General features: G+C 50.2%; 1 protein-coding gene across 5 annotated transcripts in view; it reads right to left on the reverse strand.

Moving 5' to 3' along the window:
* Positions 1-21,068, reverse strand: part of CDC25A (cell division cycle 25A) — a 38,572-nt gene that overhangs the window by 16,032 nt on the left and 1,472 nt on the right. For 2 of the 5 annotated variants that reach the window (XM_073329244.2, XM_073329242.2), the window contains exons 1-6: positions 12,944-13,226; positions 5,395-5,480; positions 3,987-4,035; positions 2,884-2,922; positions 2,660-2,696; positions 2,116-2,217 (exon numbers count right to left, since the gene is read on the reverse strand). In XM_073329244.2, coding sequence (XP_073185345.1) covers positions 2,116-2,217; positions 2,660-2,696; positions 2,884-2,922; positions 3,987-4,035; positions 5,395-5,480; positions 12,944-13,116 — 486 coding nt within the window. In that variant the 5' untranslated portion in view covers positions 13,117-13,226. Of the gene's footprint in view, positions 1-2,115; positions 2,218-2,659; positions 2,697-2,883; positions 2,923-3,986; positions 4,036-5,394; positions 5,481-12,943; positions 13,231-21,068 lie in introns of those variants that run through there. The other 3 variants (XM_073329243.2, XM_073329246.2, XM_073329245.2) reach the window with 3 other exon arrangements.

Consider the following 21,068-nt stretch of genomic DNA (forward strand, 5'->3'; position numbering starts at 1 on the left):
CCATCTTCCTAGCGAGACCAATCTAATTCTTTAACTTAACTGAATCTCACACGCACAATCCCAGCTGCTTTTTCTACCACCTTTGACTCATGCCTCAAACCCTCCCATCCTCCCTCCACTTCTCTGCACAGGTTCTTACTGACTTCTTCCAAGAGAAAACTGACAAGATGTGACATGGCCTTCCTCCTCCCCTCACCTTGCCTTCCTGTCCCTGCCTATAATTCTCCTTCTCCCCAGTGAGAGGCAAATGTTTCTCTCTGTTCTCCTCCTCTAGCCCCTCCACTTACCCTAGTGACCCCAATCCATTTTCTGATCTCCCTCACACCCACTCTCAATCCTTACCTACATTCCTCCTCAACCTCTCACTCTCCTCTGGCTCTTTCCCCTCACAAAAAAAACATACTTTAATCTCCTCCCATTTAAAAAACACCTCATCCTTGACCTAACTTAGCTCTTCAGTTATTGTCTCAGTTCTCATCTCTTTCATTCCTAAGCTCATTGAATGTGCTGTTTACAGTCGACATCCAGAGTTCATCTCCTTCAAATCCATCCTAGATCCTCTCCAGTCTGGCTTCCGCCGCTTGCACTCAACTGAAACTGCTCTCATCAATATCTTCCTGGCCAAGACTCAGAACCTGCACCCAGTTCTCCTTGACCAGACAGCTGCCTTTGACACAGTCAACCATGCTCCCCCTCTTGAAATCTTGCCCCCTCTTGGCTTCCGTGACTATCCACTCCTAGTTTTCCCTACCACCTCTCTAATCATGTCTTCAGCACATCCTTTAGAGGATCCTCCTCATCCACCTTCCAATTTCTGTGGCTCTAGAGGGCTCTCTCTTTGGTTCCCTTTTCTTCTCCCTCTACATCTTATCACTGGGTAATATCATCCACAAATTCAAATACCATCTCTATTCTGATGGCTCAGATCTACCTCTCTGCTCCGGACCAGTCTTCTTTTGTCCAAAGTTAAAATCTCAGCCTGATGTTTTCCAGGTGAACATTTCACCATCAACTCAAGCTCAACATGGCTAAACCAGAGCTCTTCCCCCAACTGCCTTCTCAATCACCATGCATGACTACACCATCCTGCCTGTCACTCATGCCTGTAACATGGGCATCATCTTTGACTTGGACTTCTCTAGGGCCTCACATCAAGGCTATGTCTAAGTCTTGCCAGTTCTTTCTGCATAACTTCTCTAAGATATGGCCTTTCCTGTCCATCCAAATAGATAAAACTCTTATCCAGGCTTGCATCTTCATTACTGAAATGTCCTTTTTTCTGGCTTTGACAAATAGTGTTTCCTGGCTCATATCCATTCACAATGCTTCTGCAAAGATGATTTTCCAACTTACAGCTTTGATCGTGTCACCCCTCTCTCAATCCCTCTACTGGCTCCCTCTTCTCTATCAAATGAAACATAAGCTACTTGTCACCATGTTCAAGACCCTTCACAACCTAGCCCTCACCCTATCATCCATCATTCAGTATTAACAGGTCAACTCCTGCCTCCAAGCAGCCTTCACTGCCCATTTTTTAAATTTCCAAACAAGCATCTTTGTGCTTTCTCCCTTGCAACGCCTCATGCTTGGGTGCCCCCCCTGGCCCTCTTAAACATCTACAAAGCCACTGCGGTGTTTTCCTTCAAATCCCATTTAAGAGCTCTTTACCACAATGCCTAAAAACTTGACAACAGCTAGACTAGACCAGTACCTATCAGGCTGACCGACACTGTCTACTGCCTCTTGTACTCCCATGTCTTTCTGTCTGTATCAGTCTGTTGTCTTTTGTCTTAGACTGTAAGTGCTTTGTTCTGCATTTGTACAGTACCTAGCACAATGGGGCTCCTAGGCATTATGGTAATACAGAAAGTGGAAAGTCAGCTTTTGCACCAGATTAGTGCGAATTCTGCAAGACAAACCATGGAGAAGACTGCCACAGTTCACCAAAAATAATAAGAAAGGCTTTACCCACCACATCAACCACTCATTACAAACCTCCTCCCCAAATAAGGAGTTATCCCTATGTATCAAGCCCCATACAACAAGTCACATCTTCCTGGGTATAGCTTCCCATACTATACTACTTCGGAGATGCGTAGAGTGAATTAAACTTACATTCTCTTTGTTGTCATCTGTTTCAGTCAGGTGAAAAACATCACAATCCAATGAATCTGAGTTGCTCCTCTTCAGAGCAGGACTAGACCCCAGAAGCTTCTGCTGCAAAAGTGAGAGGGTATATCCTGCTCAGTATCAACCAGTTCCCCAAATTTTGGGCAACTGAGAGGCCATGCTGACAGCTTGCCAAGAATGTAAGGGCTATGGTACCCAAACTGGCACAAACTACGTTAAAGACAAGGGCTGGCCATGGACATGCAGCCCCTGGAGACAACAGGTCCCAGCATGCAATACTTCCACATAAAGCTAGTGACAGGCTGCCTTGTAGAACATAACAGATTACACTTTGATCCATTTCAAGATTATAGCCTATGACTTTGTTATCTTAATTTTAAGCAACAAGCAACACCAGATTCTTGGGATTGGAAGATTAATGAGTTTTGCTGGATATCTGCAAATAAAAAAGTGGGTGCATAAGTAGCGTAACGCTTAATACTGAAAACCTCTTTGCCACTCCTGAAAGACCAAAATCCCTCTCACTTACCGGGAGGGAACGTATTCTTCTGATGGGTAATTGAATACTGCAATGAGAACACAGACAAAAATAGAATCAAATTTTACTCTAACACTTAAACTGAAAAGCTGTTAACAGTAACTGACAACACAACTCAGATTTTCCACTGCAAAACTGAATTAGTTAGTGGCATACTTTAATAGATCAATAGATAACTAATTAAGAAGGGAAGTTAAAATTCAAATTGTACTCACTTAGTAAATCTGCCAGATTCTATAACTGTTTTCTCAAAGCTGAAAAAAGGCAGACAAAGGACATTAGTTACTTTTATTGCTAATTCATTATCCAATACTTTGGACTACTTAGTGTTGTTTAAACTCAAAGTCATGGAATGTTTGTTGCTGCTACTTGTCCCCAGCTTTTAAACTTGTGCACCTTAGGCTATGTCTACACTACAGCTTATGCTGACATAAATTATGTGTGAATAAAGCACTTCCCTGAATGACAAATTATGCTGGAATAAGCGCTGGTGTGGACAGAGCTATGTCGATGGGAGAGCTTCTTCCACCAACAAAGTTTCTACTGCTTGTGAGGGTGTTTTTTGCATAGAGCACCTTCACCACACCCACTACAGCACTGTATGTATAGACATGGCCTTAAGAACAGCAGACCATCTTGTTCTGTGTTTCCTAGAGACTTATTGTCTCAGCTGGGCTGGAGGACTAAACCCAGTTTCCCTACCCCAGTTTCCCCAAGGAGACTAGAGCTAGTGTTTCCTAATTCAGGATAGTATTAACAGCAGATTAGCCTAAATGGAAACAAGAGTTTCTCAGTGAGAAATGGGACAGGGTGGCCCAAGGACCAAGTGTGCCCAAAACACCATCATCTTCTTTACCTGCAAGGTAAGGACATAACTGATTGACCATAGGTGGAAAACTCAAAACAAGCAATTGCTGTTAGCCATCAGTTAAGGTACATGTACAAGCAAATAGTATTGCTGAGTATTTAATGAAAACTATAAGTTACATGCAAGATAGGTGTAGCCTTCAGACTCCTAAGCAAGGTGCCAATGTGATGCTCAGAGTCTAGGGTGCTCAGAAGTACATACTTTGGTCTGGGCAACACATTAACTTAGACATAAGACTGTTAAGCAGTCTGGGCCACATTCTGTTGAAATAGAAAACCTAGGATTTCAAGCTGCAATATGCCAAGACATACACTTCAAGAAGGTTAAGTGAGAAGAGCCCATTTTACATGTACTAGCTGTGGAATTTTCAGATCAAGCCTCCCATTAGCCCACATTTAGCAGTTAATAGTATAGTCTAAAATGCCAAAAGTTTAGCACATTTTTACATACGTTTCCTCAATGTCTGAGTTCAGGGGATCAGGAAAATCTAGACAGTAGCCTGTGAAAGATAAAAATTTTTTATTAATATTGAAAATATAAAGTACAGGGCACTGTTAGCGAGGAGTCTTAGATCCTCTCCCCCCAAAAGGAGACAGTGACTTGCTCAGCAGGGCAACTTTTTGCCATGCAGAGAGAGTCATAGACCAGATAAATCATCCCCTACTGGAATCCCTGGAGTGGAGGGGGGAGGGGAAGAGGCAGGAGAGACAGCCTTGAGTATCACCCAGCTACTACTTCTGACCACAGGTAATGGTTTGATACTGGGCTTTTGGGGTGAGTGAGAAAAGGAGGAATAAAAATATCCCACCATAGTGCCCTGTATGAGAAACTGTCACATAAGAAAGGAACATACCACTTTAGAACCACAGCTTAACTAATATTTTGGCCTTTTTCCACACAGACTAATAAATTGCCATTCCTTTGCAGGTTAGCCCTACCAATGGATTGTTTCCTATATGCAAGCTTTTAGCCATGCTCTTTTATTACCCCCCTCCCCTGCACAAAGTAGGTAATATTAGCAAATCTCACGCAGTCATCTATCGAAAAATGCCTTCGTGGCACTACACAAGACGAGACATACATAGAGAGAAGGCTGTTTCCCTATACTGGGTTGTGTCAATAGAGTACCATGAAACTCCCACGATTTTAGTGGTATTAGTTAATCATATCACTCTAAACAATATTTACATTGATGTAGCGCCTCCCATCCAAAAATACTTCCAGTTTTAGACATAGCTGTATTTAAGTGGCTCTACATATCTCTGGGGTGCTAGGACAATAGTTGGACAACCAACAGCACACAATATGCCACCATGGTTTAAGGTATTAATCAAGAAGATCACATGAAATTACATTGTATTCACGCAGTTTATCTACCTCAGAAGGATGAAAAGCACAGTCAATTCTGCTAAGAACTCAATTTGTGATTCCAAGGAGTGTAGGTATTTCAAACCCACTGCTTAGACCATTAAGCCATTACCTCTTGATTGTCAGCAACCACAAACTAACATGGGAGAGCTATGTTTACCAGCCAATGGTTTACAGAGAGGCAGAACAGACTAGTGAATTGGAGCCAGAACTGATTTTTCACACTGGCTTTGCCACTGACTTACTGTATGATGCTGGACAGGCCACTTAACATCTGTACTTACATTTCGACATTTTGTTTTTTTTATAAAATGGGGCCATCTCCCTCCTGCTTCAGGAGGGTTGCTAAGATTAATTATTGTTGCAGTGAATTATGCAAGTACACAGTATTAGCTTCCTGTTAAACCTGAAAATTGCTCTTTATAATACAAGGCAAGAGGATGTCAAGCTTTTTCATTCCTTAGTACTTATGTGTGGATTAAAAAGTAACCTGAATCAGTAGATTCTGACGAGTCTGTTCTTTGTAGATTGTTACTGTTCCTCATTCCCAGCATTTGCACAGAATTCTCATACTGACTGTAAAGATTAAGAAAATGAGTTATTTTACTGAATGTTTCAGACAGGAACCACCACAATAGGTTTAAAATGTAGAAATAAACTGTAAATGAGCTCAAATTGGAATGGTTACTCTTGATCAGCTTATGTAGTGGACAACGCAAAAGGTGCCAGTTTAACAATCCTGCAGATTGAAGTTTTGCGTAACCATAGCAGAGACAGTACTGGTAAGAGCAATACAATACTCCTAGGGAATTCTGCGTCACTGCGCATGCACAGAATTCATGCCCCCCGCAGATTTCTTTGATTCCCCACAGAAAAATGACTTCTGACAGGGAAGCCAAAAGAGCGGTCACACACACCTCTCCCCGGCATTGCAGGCAGGTTGGTTCAGGCATCCGGAGCAGCCAGTAGAGACATAAATCACTGTCTGAGGGGAAGAGGTTACACAATTGTGTGTGAGACACACACACTCTGTCCCTCTCACTCGCTATTGCAGCTTGCTTGGTGTGGAAGGGCAGGGCTTTAGAGCGTTTCTGAGGAGTTAGGCATGGGATAGGCACTGTCCCCTGAGGGAGGGCAGAATGTAGCTACCTGCTTGCTTAGTGAATTGTTCCCATTCTTTTTGTGAATTCTCCCAGGAGTATAAAACAGGTGTAAATGATTTAAGGCTCCTTTACATTGCCAGAGTGGTGTAAGGGACAGTATGGCCTGATAAAAGCTTATGGTGCTTTAGTGATTAAAACTGGTCTAATTTTTGGACTGAATTTTTTCTAACAGAATGTGGTCCATGAACTGTTTGCTACGAACCTTTCTGGAGATGGACAGTAGCCAATATAAATTGTGAGTTTGATTCCCCAGCCCTCACTTGTTCTTCAGTTGCCTTTGATGTAACACTAAGAATATGGATGCATATATTTGTTGACTAATAACTAGAAATAAAGGGTCAAACCTAGTTACATTACTGTTAGGCCAGGGGGTTTGGGGATTTCCTCCAATACTCCCCACTCCCATTCTCCATCCATTGTACTGTAGTTTAAGTAAATTACTGAAATAATTGAAACCAGAGTGATTATATTAAGTTATTTTGACACATAAAATATGCAGAATTTTGTAACATTGTGCACAGAATTTAATTTTTTTGCTGCAGAATTCCCCGGGGGAGTAATACAAGTTTCAGCACATTCCTGCCAACATGACTCAACCGAATGATGTGGACTGGATTTACACCAATGTCCTTAAAGCAATTAAACCCCATTTCTTTTAGTGACTGGTGTATTGTAGGTGCACAAATGCAGAATTGCTAACCTCAAGAGTTAAAAAATTGGGCCTAAAATCATGATAAATATATTTGGGGTTCTTTGCCTTCTGGTTTCCATGTCATTCAGAAACACTTGCATCAAGATTAAGCTTTTCTCTACATGTATCAGAGCTAGAAACTACCTTTTTTACAATTAAAGTTGAAATCCTCTTCTAATCTCATGCCTCCAGGAGCTGGGGCTTTGAAATAAACCCCAAATATCATAAAACTTGGAATAACGTGAGCATTGGCAACATTGCATGTGTGATAGAGTACTATTGTATGGAATGAATTTATAGGTATTATGTGGTCTATCAAAGAGCCATGAAGAGGTAGAATAGTGGCAAACAGCCCAACCCAAAAAACCCCACGTTTAATTCCTTTGTTGCCTGGAAGAGAATGGTGGGAGAAAATAATTCATCCCTGTGCAGAGGGCCATCTAAAAACAACTTTATACCATTTATTTCCTCCTTCCCCCGCCGCCGCCAGCCCAAATCAGGTTTTAAATGCTGTGTTGGTCTTGTGCTGCCCTATGCATAGGGATGAATTTTGCTCATAATGTGTAGTTATTGACTAGTGATTAAATCATTATTTTTGCAATATTATTGCCAACACCAGAGAGAAGAGGAAATCAGCAGATTTTGTGCCTATACAACCTTGATGCTCGTTTTACAAAACTGTGTTAAAGAGTGGTACTAATGAGCTCCAAAGGGACTCTAACCTAGTCCCATTTGAGTGGTGGCTGTAAAATCTTCAAATCTGAAGATCCTGCCCGACGCAACATACACCCATGAGCAACAACTTATTATCCACCCTCAAACACACATGGTAAGCACCTGTACAAACCTAACTCTGGGAATAGGGCAGAATGGGCCGAACATATTGGGCAGATTCATCCCTGGTAAACTATCAGCAACAAACTTACACCAGGGATATACTTGGCCCTTTATGATTAATTCACAGTCTCAGTTATTTCAGTGCAGAGAAAGAACAGAAATATTGAGACAGTAATGGAGGAGGACTTTGCATGGCATGGGTAAGAGGCTACATGGTGTGGGGTGGAGGAAGGGCTACAACAGGGGGTTCTCAAACTGGGGGTCGGGGGCGAGCTGTCAGCCTCCACCCCAAACCTTGCTTTGCCTCCAGCATTTATAATGGTGTTAAATATATTTAAAAAGTGTTTTTAATTTATAAGGGAGGTCCCACTCAGAGGCTTGCTCTGTGAAAGGGGGTCACCAGTAAAAAAGTTTGACGACGACTGGCTACAGGGCATGTTCAGAAGGCTTTGGGAAGTGAGAGGATGTGGTATAATAGACTGCAGGGTTTGAGCGAAGATTGAAAGTGGAATGCAGAGATTTACCAGTGCACAGGACTGCTGGTACTGTTTGGGGAGTTGGGGGTGGGGAGAGAAGGCTGCAGGGGTCAGAGTGTCTGGAGAATGGAAATAGGAGCCAGGGAGAACTGAGAGTCTACTAAGATGTGATCATGTGGGCTGTGTGAGGAGGAAGAGAAGGCTGTAGGGACCAGGCACAGTTGCCAGGACAAGATAGGGGTTGATTAGAGAGGCAGGAGTGGCATTTGGAGAAGGATTACAAGGATCTTGGAGCCCAGGTACCAGGAGCAGTAGGTGGGGAGCTGCAAGGCTTGGGAGTTGTGTGCGGGACAGGTCATAGGGGCCACATGTGTGGGGGTGGTGGCAGCCACTATGGATAATATAGAGATCATGTGGCACCATGTGTGCATTCTGTGTTAAAAGAGCACACCAAGGAGGCCAGTGCCAGGAAGCTATGGGGTTGCAGGGATGAGTTTAGAGGGAATACACATTGGGGAAGTGGGCAGACACCAGTGGGATGTGAGGGTGGCATAGGTGGGGTATCAGGGGGCATATGTTGGGGAGATGGGCAGACACCAGGAGTCATAGGGGCTGTATATGGATAGCCACCAGGATTCACAGGGATTGCAGGGATTGGGGATGCAGAGGGAGGGTCATGACGGCCATGTGTCAGGGAGGAGGGAGGCACAAGGTGACTCTGGGAGGCCGCAAGGGTGGAGTCCGGGGAGCCATGTATGGGAGAGTGCCAAGGCAACAGGGGACTAGGGAGGCTGCAGGAGCAGGGTCATGGGGCAGGCACCAGGAAGGGCTATAAGGGTGGGGTTAGAGAGACCAAATGGAAGCAGTCACAGAGGGACTCTGGAGGCTGCAGGGGTGGGGTCCTGGGAGCAATATGCGAGGGAGGGCAACAAGATCCAGGGGGCTATGGAGGTTGCAGGGATGGGGTCCCGGGGCAGGCACCAAGGGGACTATGTAGGCTGAAGGGATGAGGTCCCAGGGCAGGCACAAGAGGGCTCTGAGGGGAGCCACATGTGCACCAAAGGACTATGGAGGCTGCAGGGGTGGAGTCCTGGAAGCCATGTACAGAGGAGGGGGCCAGAAGGGGTGAGGTTATGGGGGCTGAAGGAGTGGGAATCCTGGGGGGTCAGGCACAAGGCAGCTCTGGGGTGGGGTCCTGGGAGCCATGTGGGGGGGAGGAGGAAGAGAACAGGCACCAGAGGGGCTATGGGGGCTGAAGGGGTGAGGTTATGCGGGGGGGGAGGCACAAGGCAGCTCTGGGGTGGGGTCCTGGGAGCCATGTGTGGGGAAGAGGAGGAGGATGACAGACACCAGAGGGGCTATGGGGGCTGCAGGGGTGAGGTTATGGGGGCTGAAGGGGTGGGAATCCTGGGGGGGGCAGGCATGAGGCAGCTCTGGGGTGGGGTCCTGGGAGCCATGTGGGGGGGAGGAGGACAGGCACCAGAGGGGCTATGGGGGCTGCAGGGGTGAGGTTATGGGGGCTGAAGGGGTGGGGTCCTGGGAGCCATGTGGGGGGAGGAGGAGGAGGACAGGCACCGGAGGGGCTATGGGGGCTGCAGGAGTGAGGTTATGGGGGCTGAAGGGGTGGGGTCCTGGGAGCCATGTGGGGAGGAGGATAGGCACCAGAGGGGCTATGGGGGCTGCAGGAGTGAGGTTATGGGGGCTGAAGGGGTGGGGTCCTGGGAGCCATGTGGAGAGGAGGACAGGCACCAGAGGGGCTATGGGGGCTGCAGGAGTGAGGTTATGGGGGCTGAAGGGGTGGGGTCCTGGGAGCCATGTGGGGAGGAGGACAGGCACCAGAGGGGCTATGGGGGCTGCAGGAGTGAGGTTATGGGGGCTGAAGGGGTGGGGTCCTGGGAGCCATGTGGGGGGAGGAGGAGGAGGACAGGCACCGGAGGGGCTATGGGGGCTGCAGGGGTGAGGTTATGGGGGCTGAAGGGGTGGGGTCCTGGGAGCCATGTGGGGGGAGGAGGACAGGCACCAGAGGGGCTATGGGGGCTGCAGGAGTGAGGTTATGGGGGCTGAAGGGGTGGGGTCCTGGGAGCCATGTGGGGAGGAGGAGGAGGACAGGCACCAGAGGGGCTATGGGGGCTGCAGGGGTGAGGTTATGGGGGCTGAAGGGGTGGGGTCCTGGGAGCCATGTGGGGGGAGGAGGACAGGCACCAGAGGGGCTATGGGGGCTGCAGGGGTGAGGTTATGGGGGCTGAAGGGGTGGGGTCCTGGGAGCCATGTGGGGGGAGGAGGACAGGCACCAGAGGGGCTATGGGGGCTGCAGGGGTGGGAATCCTGGGGGGTGGGCAGGCATGAGGCAGCTCTGGGGTGGGGTCCTGGGAGCCATGTGGGGGGGAGGAGGACAGGCACCAGAGGGGCTATGGGGGCTGAAGGGGTGAGGTTATGGGGGCTGAAGGGGTGGGAATCCTGGGGGGCAGGCATAAGGCAGCTCTGGGGTGGGGTCCTGGGAGCCATGTGGGGGGAGGAGGACAGGCACCAGAGGGGTATGGGGGCTGAAGGGGTGAGGTTATGTGGGGGATGAGGGGGGGAAGGCACAAGGCAGCTCTGGGGTGGGGTCCTGGGAGCCATGTGTGGGGAAGAGGAGGAGGACAGACACCAGACGGGTTATGGGGGCTGAAGGGGTGGGAATCCTGGGGGGGGCAGGCATGAGGCAGCTCTGGGGTGGGGTCCTGGGAGCCATGTGGGGGGGAGGAGGACAGGCACCGAGGGGCTATGGGGGCTGCAGGGGTGAGGTTATGGGGGCTGAAGGGGTGGGGTCTTGGCAGCCATGTGGGGGGAGGAGGAGGAGGACAGGCACCAGAGGGGTTATGGGGGCTGAAGGGGTGGGAATCCTCAGGGGAGTGGGGGGGACAGGCATGAGGCAGCTCTGGGGTGGGGTCCTGGGAGCCATGTGGGGGGAGGAGGACAGGCACCGAGGGGCTACGGGGGCTGCAGGGGTGAGGTTATGGGGGCTGCAGGGGTGGGGTCTTGGCAGCCATGTGGGGGGAGGAGGAGGAGGAGGAGAACAGGCACCAGAGGGGCTATGGGGGCTGAAGGGGTGGGAATCCTCAGGGGAGTGGGGGGTCAGGCATGAGGCAGCTCTGGGGTGGGGTCCTCGGAGCCATGTGGGGGGAGGAGGACAAGCACCGAGGGGCTACGGGGGCTGCAGGGGTGAGGTTATGGGGGCTGCAGGGGTGGGGTCCTGGGAGCCATGTGGGGGGAGGAGGAGGAGGAGGACAGGCACCAGAGGGGCTATGGGGGCTGCAGGGGTGAGGTTATGGGGGCTAAAGAGGTGGGAATCCTCAGGGGAGTGGGGGGGACAGGCATGAGGCAGCTCTGGGGTGGGGTCCTGGGAGCCATGTGGGGGGAGGAGGAGGAGGAGGACAGGCACCAGAGGGGTTATGGGGGCTGCAGGGGTGAGGTTATGGGGGCTAAAGAGGTGGGAATCCTCAGGGGAGTGGGGGGGACAGGCATGAGGCAGCTCTGGGGTGGGGTCCTGGGAGCCATGTGGGGGGAGGAGGAGGAGGAGGACAGGCACCAGAGGGGCTATGGGGGCTGAAGGGGTGGGAATCCTCAGGGGAGTGGGGGGGGACAGGCATGAGGCAGCTCTGGGGTGGGGTCCTGGGAGCCATGTGGGGGGAGGAGGAGGAGGAGGACAGGCACCAGAGGGGCTATGGGGGCTGAAGGGGTGGGAATCCTCAGGGGAGTGGGGGGGGACAGGCATGAGGCAGCTCTGGGGTGGGGTCCTGGGAGCCATGTGGGGAGAGGAGGACAGGCACCAGAGGGGCTATGGGGGCTGCAGGGGTGAGGTTATGGGGGCTGAAGGGGTGGGAATCCTCAGGGGAGTGGGGGGGACAGGCATGAGGCAGCTCTGGGGTGGGGTCCTGGCAGCCATGTGGGGGGAGGAGGAGGAGGAGGGGGAGGACAAGCACCGAGGGGCTACGGGGGCTGCAGGGGTGAGGTTATGGGGGCTGCAGGGGTGGGGTCCTGGGAGCCATGTGGGGGGAGGAGGAGGAGGAGGAGGGGAGGACAGGCACCAGAGGGGCTACGGGGGCTGCAGGGGTGAGGTTATGGGGGCTGCAGGGGTGGGGTCCTGGGAGCCATGTGGGGGGAGGAGGAGGAGGAGGGGAGGACAGGCACCAGAGGGGCTACGGGGGCTGCAGGGGTGAGGTTATGGGGGCTGCAGGGGTGGGGTCCTGGGAGCCATGTGGGGGGAGGAGGAGGAGGAGGGGAGGACAGGCACCAGAGGGGCTACGGGGGCTGCAGGGGTGAGGTTATGGGGGCTGCAGGGGTGGGGTCTTGGCAGCCATGTGGGGGGAGGAGGAGGAGGACAGGCACCAGAGGGGCTATGGGGCTGAAGGGGTGGGAATCCTCAGGGGAGTGGGGGGGGGACAGGCATGAGGCAGCTCTGGGGTGGGGTCCTGGCAGCCATGTGGGGGGAGGGGGAGGAGGAGGGGAGGACAGGCACCAGAGGGGCTATGGGGCTGAAGGGGTGGGAATCCTCAGGGGAGTGGGGGGGGACAGGCATGAGGCAGCTCTGGGGTGGGGTCCTGGCAGCCATGTGGGGGGAGGGGGAGGAGGAGGGGAGGACAGGCACCAGAGGGGCTACGGGGGCTGCAGGGGTGAGGTTATGGGTTCATGGGGGGAAAGGCACCGGGAACTATGGGGGCTGCCGGGGTGGAGTCTTAGGGGGGCGGCACGGGGGGAAGAGGAAGGCACCACCAGGGGGTCTCTGGGGGCTGCAGGGGCGGGGCCGTGTGAGAGGCACCAGGGGGCTCGGAGGGTGGCAGGGGACGGGGCATGAGGGGAGGGGCACCGGGGGGCTGGCACGGCCGGTCTCACCTGTAGCCAAGTCCCTGCAGCTGCTTCATGGTGAGGCTGAGGCCGGAGACCGGGGAGAGCTCGGCGGGGAACAGGGACTTCACCACGCCGGGCCCGGCGGCCGGGAGCTGCGGCAGGAGGAGGCGGCGGCGGCGGGAGCTCGGCGGGGCGGGGCTGGGGGGCCCGGGATCCATGAGGGCGGCGTGGGGTGGGGTGGGGTGGGAGCGGACCCGAGCGGCTCCTGCTGTCAGCGCGACCCCCCCCGCTCTGACCCTCCCCGTCACCCGTACGGAACAAACGCTGCGCAACCCGCGCGCGCTCTCTCGCCCTCTGCCTCCACCCGAAGCTGGCGCCAAACTTGGGCCCACCAATCAGAAGCGGCCTCCCCGCGCCTCGGACCGCCCACTTCTCTGAGCGACAGCAAATCCGGTGAGTGAAAGAGAGCTCTAGCTTTATACGACCAATCACAACCAGACTCTTTTCCTTTCCTCCCACCCACCAAATTGAACGACAGAGACACTAACCAGTAGAATGCGACCCTTCCCTTCAGCCGGCCAATCACCAAGTCTCATCACTTTGCCCTGCCCAATTCTCTAAGTGAAAGGCCAATAGAATGCCCAGATGCTTTTTTGGCTAGCAATCAAAACAAGCTTCGTCTTTTCTCCGCCCACTCAGCAGTTCCGACCAATAGAATAGAAGAGCCGGCGAGGGGGACGGCCAATTGAAACCAGTCGAATCTTCTTTCCTCCCGCCCCCTGGATTGTTTGACAGGAGATCCGACCACTAGAACTGCAGATAGGCCCATTGGACGCCGGCGGGTTTTTCGTTGACACTCGCGTGTAAGTGGCGCGATCAAGGGGTTAGCACCGAACTCTGCGCGCCTGGCTCTAGACGCTCCAGTGGCACTACAAGTCCCAGCATGCAACGCTCCAGCTTGAGCCGCTCGGCTCAAGCAGGAGCGTTGCATGTTGGGTCTTGTAGTTTCCAGTAGCCTCACAGCAGAACCTCAGTAGAAGCCATAACCGAGGGCATCATTGGGAGGGGAATGGGGGCTGCAAGAGGGGTCAGGGCGTATAACCAGCAGAAGACCATGGGGCTGCACAGGCAGCAGTGAGGCCATAACCTGGCCCCCTTGCTGTCTGGCGATGCTGCCCAAGGTGGGAAAGAACCAGCTTGACCCTCAGATCCCAGGTGGAGGTCACAGGCCCGGCAACGGGCAAAGCAGATCTTTCGCCCTGTAATCTGAGACCCTGTGACGCCAAAATCAACGAGGAACAAACGTGGAAACCCCCCACCGCCCTGATGATGTTTTTACAGGCAACTTTTCTGACCGCTTTTGAGAGCAACATTCCCAAATCTCGTGATTTTAGCACAAGTTCAGTGGCGTTGGCATAATTTTTATAGTGGGGGTGCTGAAGGCGGAAACCATGTATTTGGGTTGTTGTTGTTACTACTTAAGACAGGAAGTGCGGCAGCGCCCCTAGTTCTAGCACCTACGCACCAATCTCACAACATTTGGTGTTTTTCTGTGAAGCCCCTGCTCCTGGAGGCATGTGATAAAGTGATACTAATGTAATCATACCTAGCTTTTATCTCTGCTTTCATTAAAAAAAAGAAAGTATATTGTTATCCCTCCTGATTACAGAGAAAAGCCTCAAAACGTGACTCTACTACATAACTAAAGGCTAAAACACGGGAATAAAAAGAGCCCATGTTTTATTTTTTATTTTTAATCTCCTGGGTTTTGGACTCCCAACTCCCAATTTTTAAACATTTGGGGTTGGCAATACTGTAAGGGAGGGCTGAAGCTGACACCCATGAATCTGAGAAGCTCATTGGGGGCTTGTGATACTTCTGCCACAGCATCACACTTCAGTGTGGTGATGTACAATGCAAATACCGTTCACTAATAAGAGTGTGCGCTTAGGCATTTGGAACTGGGAGTCCACATCCACAGCTGTTAAGTTTTCTATGTAATTTCTGATCAAAGTCAGACCTTTGCCAGAACAATAAACGAGTGCAGCGTGGCACCTTTGGGAAACATTTGCTAAAGGGAAATGATCAGCTCCTAAAAAAAAAAAAAAAAGTCATTGCACATAAGGAGTAGAAAATTTTGGTCTGGATTCTGAGCTGCACCAAACCCAGTGCAGATTGCAGGGAATAGGAGGGGAGAGGGAGCCAAAGGTGGCTATCAGCAATCTATGTACCCTCACCCCCTGGATTCTAGTGCACTTACAAAAGATAAGCTGTATGCCTCTTATGCCTCTTCCCCCCACCACCCACCCCATTTTATATGGTAATTCCTGGAATGACAGCCAGAGATCTAGTGTGTGTAGGGAACATGTGGACAGGCCGAACCCAAATGGGAGCAATATGTCTGGAATCTCCCCTACTGTTCTGACTGCAGGGAAAACTGCCAGGACTGGTGCTTCCCAACCCTGCCCAGCCAGAGATGAGTTACAGGTACACACAGTGTAAGGAGAGCTTCTGATAGCAGTAGAATCTCACTATGCACATGTGCATTCACATGAGTGAGAGGCTGCTCTGTGCAAGGTGTGCAAGAGCAGCTTCAACATATTGTCTGACCTCAGGACTCATCAACGAATTAACAGTGGCCAGAGGCCATATCAGTGCAATGAGGGCATGAAGGGCAACCAAAGTACCCAAAACTCAACCTGCGCATGTGGATCCACATAGGGGAGAGGCTCTGACAGTGTGCCCAGCTGGCAGTCCTACCTCACTGTGCACCAGTGTACACATACTGTTAAGGAAAAGTTAGCACATGTGACTCCATTTTGGTTTGGGGCCCACCATTGTTTAAATGCCAGCACATCATACACCAGGAGGAGTAATCCTTAGATATCGAATCCCTGTGAAATCCTCCTCCTTGTCTCCAGCCTGCCTTGACTTCCAGTATCTGGTTTTTGTCAGTCTCTAACTCCCTGTCTCTTGGCCTTGATGTGAGGCCTCCCATCCTGATAATAAAAGTTACTGATGCATAGCTTTAGGACCATGCTGTGTAATTAACATACTGGTATAGCACGAGGAATGCACCAAGCAGGGATAGGTGGTAGATAAGACAAGGGTTTGTTTATTGGCTAAGGTTTCCGATGCACGAGGGCAACATGCTTTGCTAAAAGGTATATAACCTTTGTATAATTTGCATTCAGGGTCCCCTCCTGGCTAGCAGGGGGGCACCACGCTCGAGCGTAATAAACTTAGTGTCTTTTGGGAACTCTGCAGTTGTGGACTTTGTTTCTGTGCCTCAGCCTAGATTCGAACTGTGCGTGACCTATCAGGTATAATTCGCAGCACTGGTGTGCGTGTCCTATCAGGTATAATTCGCAGCATTTGTGTGCGTGTCCTACCAGGTGTAATTCGTAGCACTTGTGTGCGTGTCCTACCGGGTGTAATTCGTAGCACTTGTGTGCGTGTCCTACCGGGTGTAATTCGTAACAATACGCACAAAGGTGAGAGCGTGCCATGAGCCAGTGGCATGATGGCAAGCTCTCCAACCTGACCATGCACCAGGGAATGCACAGCAGGGAGCAGGTCTTCAAGTGCATCAATGGAAGAGGAACTTCACCATCCTGTCCATCCTCACCATGCACCAGAGGGATCACATGAGAGAGAGGCCCTTCCAGTGCATCCAGTGCCGGAGGCGCTTCAACTGCCAGTCCAACCTGGCTGTGCACCTGAAGGCTCACCAAAGAGCTGGCCATGACATGTGCAGGCCCAGGAAAACGCCCTTGGGAAGGGGGTTGAGGGTGGTGACCAGATCTCTTGATGGGGTCAGCCCTAAGCACCTGCAGACCCTGTGACCAGCTGCAGTGCTCAGGGGTCCCTCCATGAAAGTTTATGTACACCTTTTACAATGTCAAGGAGCTCACGTAGGATGCTGTATTAATGATGACAGGGTAGAAAATATTGTTTCTATAGCCCAATCCCTAACTCAAGATAGGCTTCCTCCTGACCACACCCAGCCTGCTCCTAGGAGCTGTGGACAATAAAGCAGATACTGGACACAAGCATCTCTGTGCATGTCCAGTCATTCCTGGGCTATAAACACTGCATAGGGGATGTCCCATACATCCTTGGGACAAAGGGCATCAGACTGCAACCATGTCTCCTTGTAAATTGGATAACATACCCTTGGATAGAACTCCTTTGGTGTTTGAGAGGATTTTTTTAACCCTTAGGTTGCTGCTATGTTCTAAACTCCTGGATAAATTTGTTTTTAAGACATCTCTCCTGTTTGGCCACCTGCTTAAATGAGTTAATAGACAGTCACTCTGTTTCCATTCATAACTTCAGTGACCAGAACATTCATTTTCTTTCTTTCTTGACTATATGTATAAGAACATAAGAACAGCCATACTGGGTCAGATCAATGGTCCATGTAGCTCAGTATCCTGTCTCTGATAGTGGCCAGATGCTTCAGAGGGAATGAACAGAACAGGGCAATTTTGAGTGATCCATCCCCTGTTGTCCAGTCCCAGATTCTGGCAGCTGGAGGTTTAGGGACACCCAGAGAATGGGGTTGCATCCTGACCATCTTGGCTACTAGCCATTGATGGACCTATCCTCCATGAACTTATCTATGCCTTTTAACTCGGTTATACTTTTGGCCTTCACAACATCCCCTGGCAACAAGTTCTATAGGCTGACTGTGTGTTGCGTGAAGAAGTACTTCCTTTTGTTAATTTTAAACCTGGTGCTTGATTAATTTAATCAGGTAACCCCTAGTTCTTGTGTTATGTGAAACTGAGTTTCTGGAATTGTGGCTTTAGTGTATGGGTGTCTGTCCCTGTGTGTGTCTATCCAGTTGGTTCTCTTTTGCGTCCATGACTGAGAAATCCAAGAGCCGAACCACCGTCTTTCAATACCTGGACAAACAGGACTTATTTTTCACCTAATAGGCTAAATGACTGGGGTCATGAAGAGCCAGGTGCCTTACACTGCATAGTCCATCATGGCCCAGGTCCTAACTGGGCTGGGGAAGCCCATGCCTTTCTTGGACATCTATGTACCTCAGCAGGGGGAAAACAAATGCCCAAAATCTCCCTATCAATGATCATCAGTGTGGCTGTCTGATTCCTGTCATGTTCTCATTCCAGTCTTGCTATGGTGACCACAATCACTCTGTTCAATAAGTGGTGTACAGTACAGTAAGTGGTGTAATTTTTAAAAATTTCCCATGATAAATTCTCACTGTTCTCAGAATTTCTAGAGCAGTGGTTCTCAACCAGGGGTACATATACCCCTGGGGGTACGCAGAGGTCTTCCGGGAGTACATCAAGTCATAGATATTTGCCTAGTTTTACAACCGGCTACCTAAAAAGCACTAGCAAAGTCAGTACAAACTAAAATGTCATACAGACAATGGCTTATTTCTACTGCTCTATATTTTATACACTGAAATGTAAGTACAATATTTATATTCCAATTGATGTATTTTATAATTATATGGTAAAAATGAGAACATCAGCAATTTTTCAGAAATAATGTCCTGTGACAGTTTTGTATTTTTATGTTTTATTTTGTAAGCAAGTAGTTTTTAAGTGAGGTGAAACTTGAGCATAGGCAGGACAAATCAGACTCCTGACAGGGGTACGATAGTCTGGAAAGGTTGAGAGCCACTGTTCTAGACTAGAGCATAAAGCCTGAGCCTGCAAGATGCTGAGCACCCTCAATGACTTCCTTGTGATCCTAGAGCTACAATTACCCACATAAACCAATAGATGGCACTTTCAAACAAAATATGCAAAGTAAACACAAAGTATGCATCTGAGGAAGTGAGCTGTAGCTCACGAAAGCTTATGCTCAAATAAATTGGTTAGTCTCTAAGGTGCCACAAATACTCCTTTTCTTTTTGCGAATACAGACTAACACAGCTGTTACTCTGAAATCTGAAAAAAGTAAACACAGTTGCCAACTTTCACGCGGTAAATAAGCACCCCGACTTTCACAATAAGCCAAAAATCAAGCTAATCCCACTTCAAAACAAGGCCAAAACAAGCCAATCCCAAAGAACCCCAACATGCTATGTGACTAGATCCCCATACCATGCAGTCTGGGACTGTGGTGGGCCCGCTGTGCACCCCTGACTCTCTCCCACCCTTACCCCTGCTTGCTGGGAGCCGATCAAAAAAAAGAAGCAACAAGTCAAAAACTAGCCAACAAGCAACTCACAAGCCAATTAACCCCAAATCAAGCCCCATTTCTGTGGTTTTTTTGGTGGGTTTGGCCTGTCTGTAAAATGAAATACAGAAAAGCTTCTCCAGTCGGGGTAGTTAACCCACCTCCCTGAGAGGCGGTAGCTGTGTTGATAGGAGAATTCTCTGGTGGACTTAGCGCTGTCTACACTGGGGTTAGGGGGGTATAATTATGTTGCTCAGGGGAGTGGATTTTTCACACCCTGGAGTGATGTAGTTCTACTGGTGTAAGTTTCTAGTATAGACCTTTTGGTAAATCGCCTCACCCCTTTGCAGATGGCAACAGGCCCATGTCACTGATGACCAAGATGATGGGGAACTGAATGAAAGTAGCTTGATTTGTTCAAAGCATTTTCAATCCCAAAGGGCTGACAGACGAGCTCCAGATGCACAGTTTGGTTTTTTTGTTTTGTTTTGTTTTCTTTTACTGTAGCTACAAACCAGCTGAAAAGCATAAGCAGAGAAGGAGAGAGGGAGGTCCAAAATACTATGGGGAATGCATTGGGGCCTGTGAAAGGAACCCCATTAGCGACCCTAGAGACTGACAGTCTGTGTGTGTAGCACAGGCAGGAGCATTGCCAACCATCCCTGCCCTGCTGACATGCTTCAGTCCTGCTCCTGAGGGGACCACACCTTGGGCTGAAAGGGTAATTAAATCTCTGTGCCCCATGGAGTCTTTCTATCCATTGCAGGTATTGATCTGGCCTCCCATCACTGTTATTTTAGCACTTCATAATCTTGAACATATCTTTCCTGGGTGTCTGGCTGGTGAGTCTTGCCCACATGCTCAGGGTTTAGCTGATCGCCATATTTGGGGTCGGGAGGGAATTTTCCCCCAGGGCAGATGGGAAGAGGCCCTGGGGGGGTTTTCGCCTTCCTCTGCAGCGTGGGGCACGGGTCACTTGCTGGAGGATTCTCTGCACCTTGAAGTCTTTAAACCACGATTTGAGGACTTCAATAGCTCAGACATAAGTTAGGGGTTTGTTACAGGAGTGGGTGGGTGAGATTCCGTGGCCTGTGTTGTGCAGGAGGTCAGACTAAACGATCATAATGGTCCCTTCTGACCTTAAAGTCTATGAGTCTATATTTATCCTCTTAACTCCCCTGGGGAAGCAGAGAAGTACCATTAGGCCTGTTTTACAGATGGGGCACTGAGTGACTTGCCCAAAGTCACATAGGAAATCTGTAGCAGAGCAGAGTATTGAACTCAGGTCTTCAGTTTGCATCTTAACCACTAGACTCTCCTTCCTGTAGTCCTCCGCCTTTAGAGCCAACTCTGATGGAAACTGGTCCACGGATATTTGGCCCATCAATTCATAAGTCACCAAACAGCCATCAACAGGTAACAACTTCTGGACATTATTGATGCAGTAGTGATCCAAGCCAGTGACATGGAGGCTGAAGAGTTCCATGTCCATTATCAGTTCCCTGAGACACCCAGGCTCCCAACAGAATTAGCTTTACATACAATATTGGTGTCATCTTTACAGTAGCCAAAAATTTCCCCCCATAATTAATTTACTAAACCACCTTAGTTTCATGTGACTCTTCTTCCTTCTCCTCCTGATGGATGTAGAGCAGGGGTGGGCAAACTATGTCCCGCAGCTGTTTTAAGCTGGCCCTCAAGCTCCCTCTGGGGAGTGGGATCTGGGGCTTGCCCTGCTCTGGTACTCCAGCTGGGGAGCAGGGTCGGGGGCCGTTCCATGTGGCTCCCAGCAGCAGCGGCATGGCCCTCCTCCAGCTGGGGAGCAGGGTCAGAGGCTGCGCCACATGGCTCCCGGAAGCTACGGCATGGTCCCCCTCCGGCACGCCAACGGGAGTTGCAGGGGCAGTGCCTGCAGATGGGGCAGCGTGCAGCAGAGCCGCCTGGCTGTGCCGCTGCCTAGGAGCCGGAGAAGGGACATGCTGCTGCTTCCAGGAGCTGCTTGAGG

Source organism: Lepidochelys kempii, chromosome 2 (assembly GCF_965140285.1).
Source record: "Lepidochelys kempii isolate rLepKem1 chromosome 2, rLepKem1.hap1, whole genome shotgun sequence".
NCBI classification, from domain to species: domain Eukaryota; kingdom Metazoa; phylum Chordata; order Testudines; family Cheloniidae; genus Lepidochelys; species Lepidochelys kempii.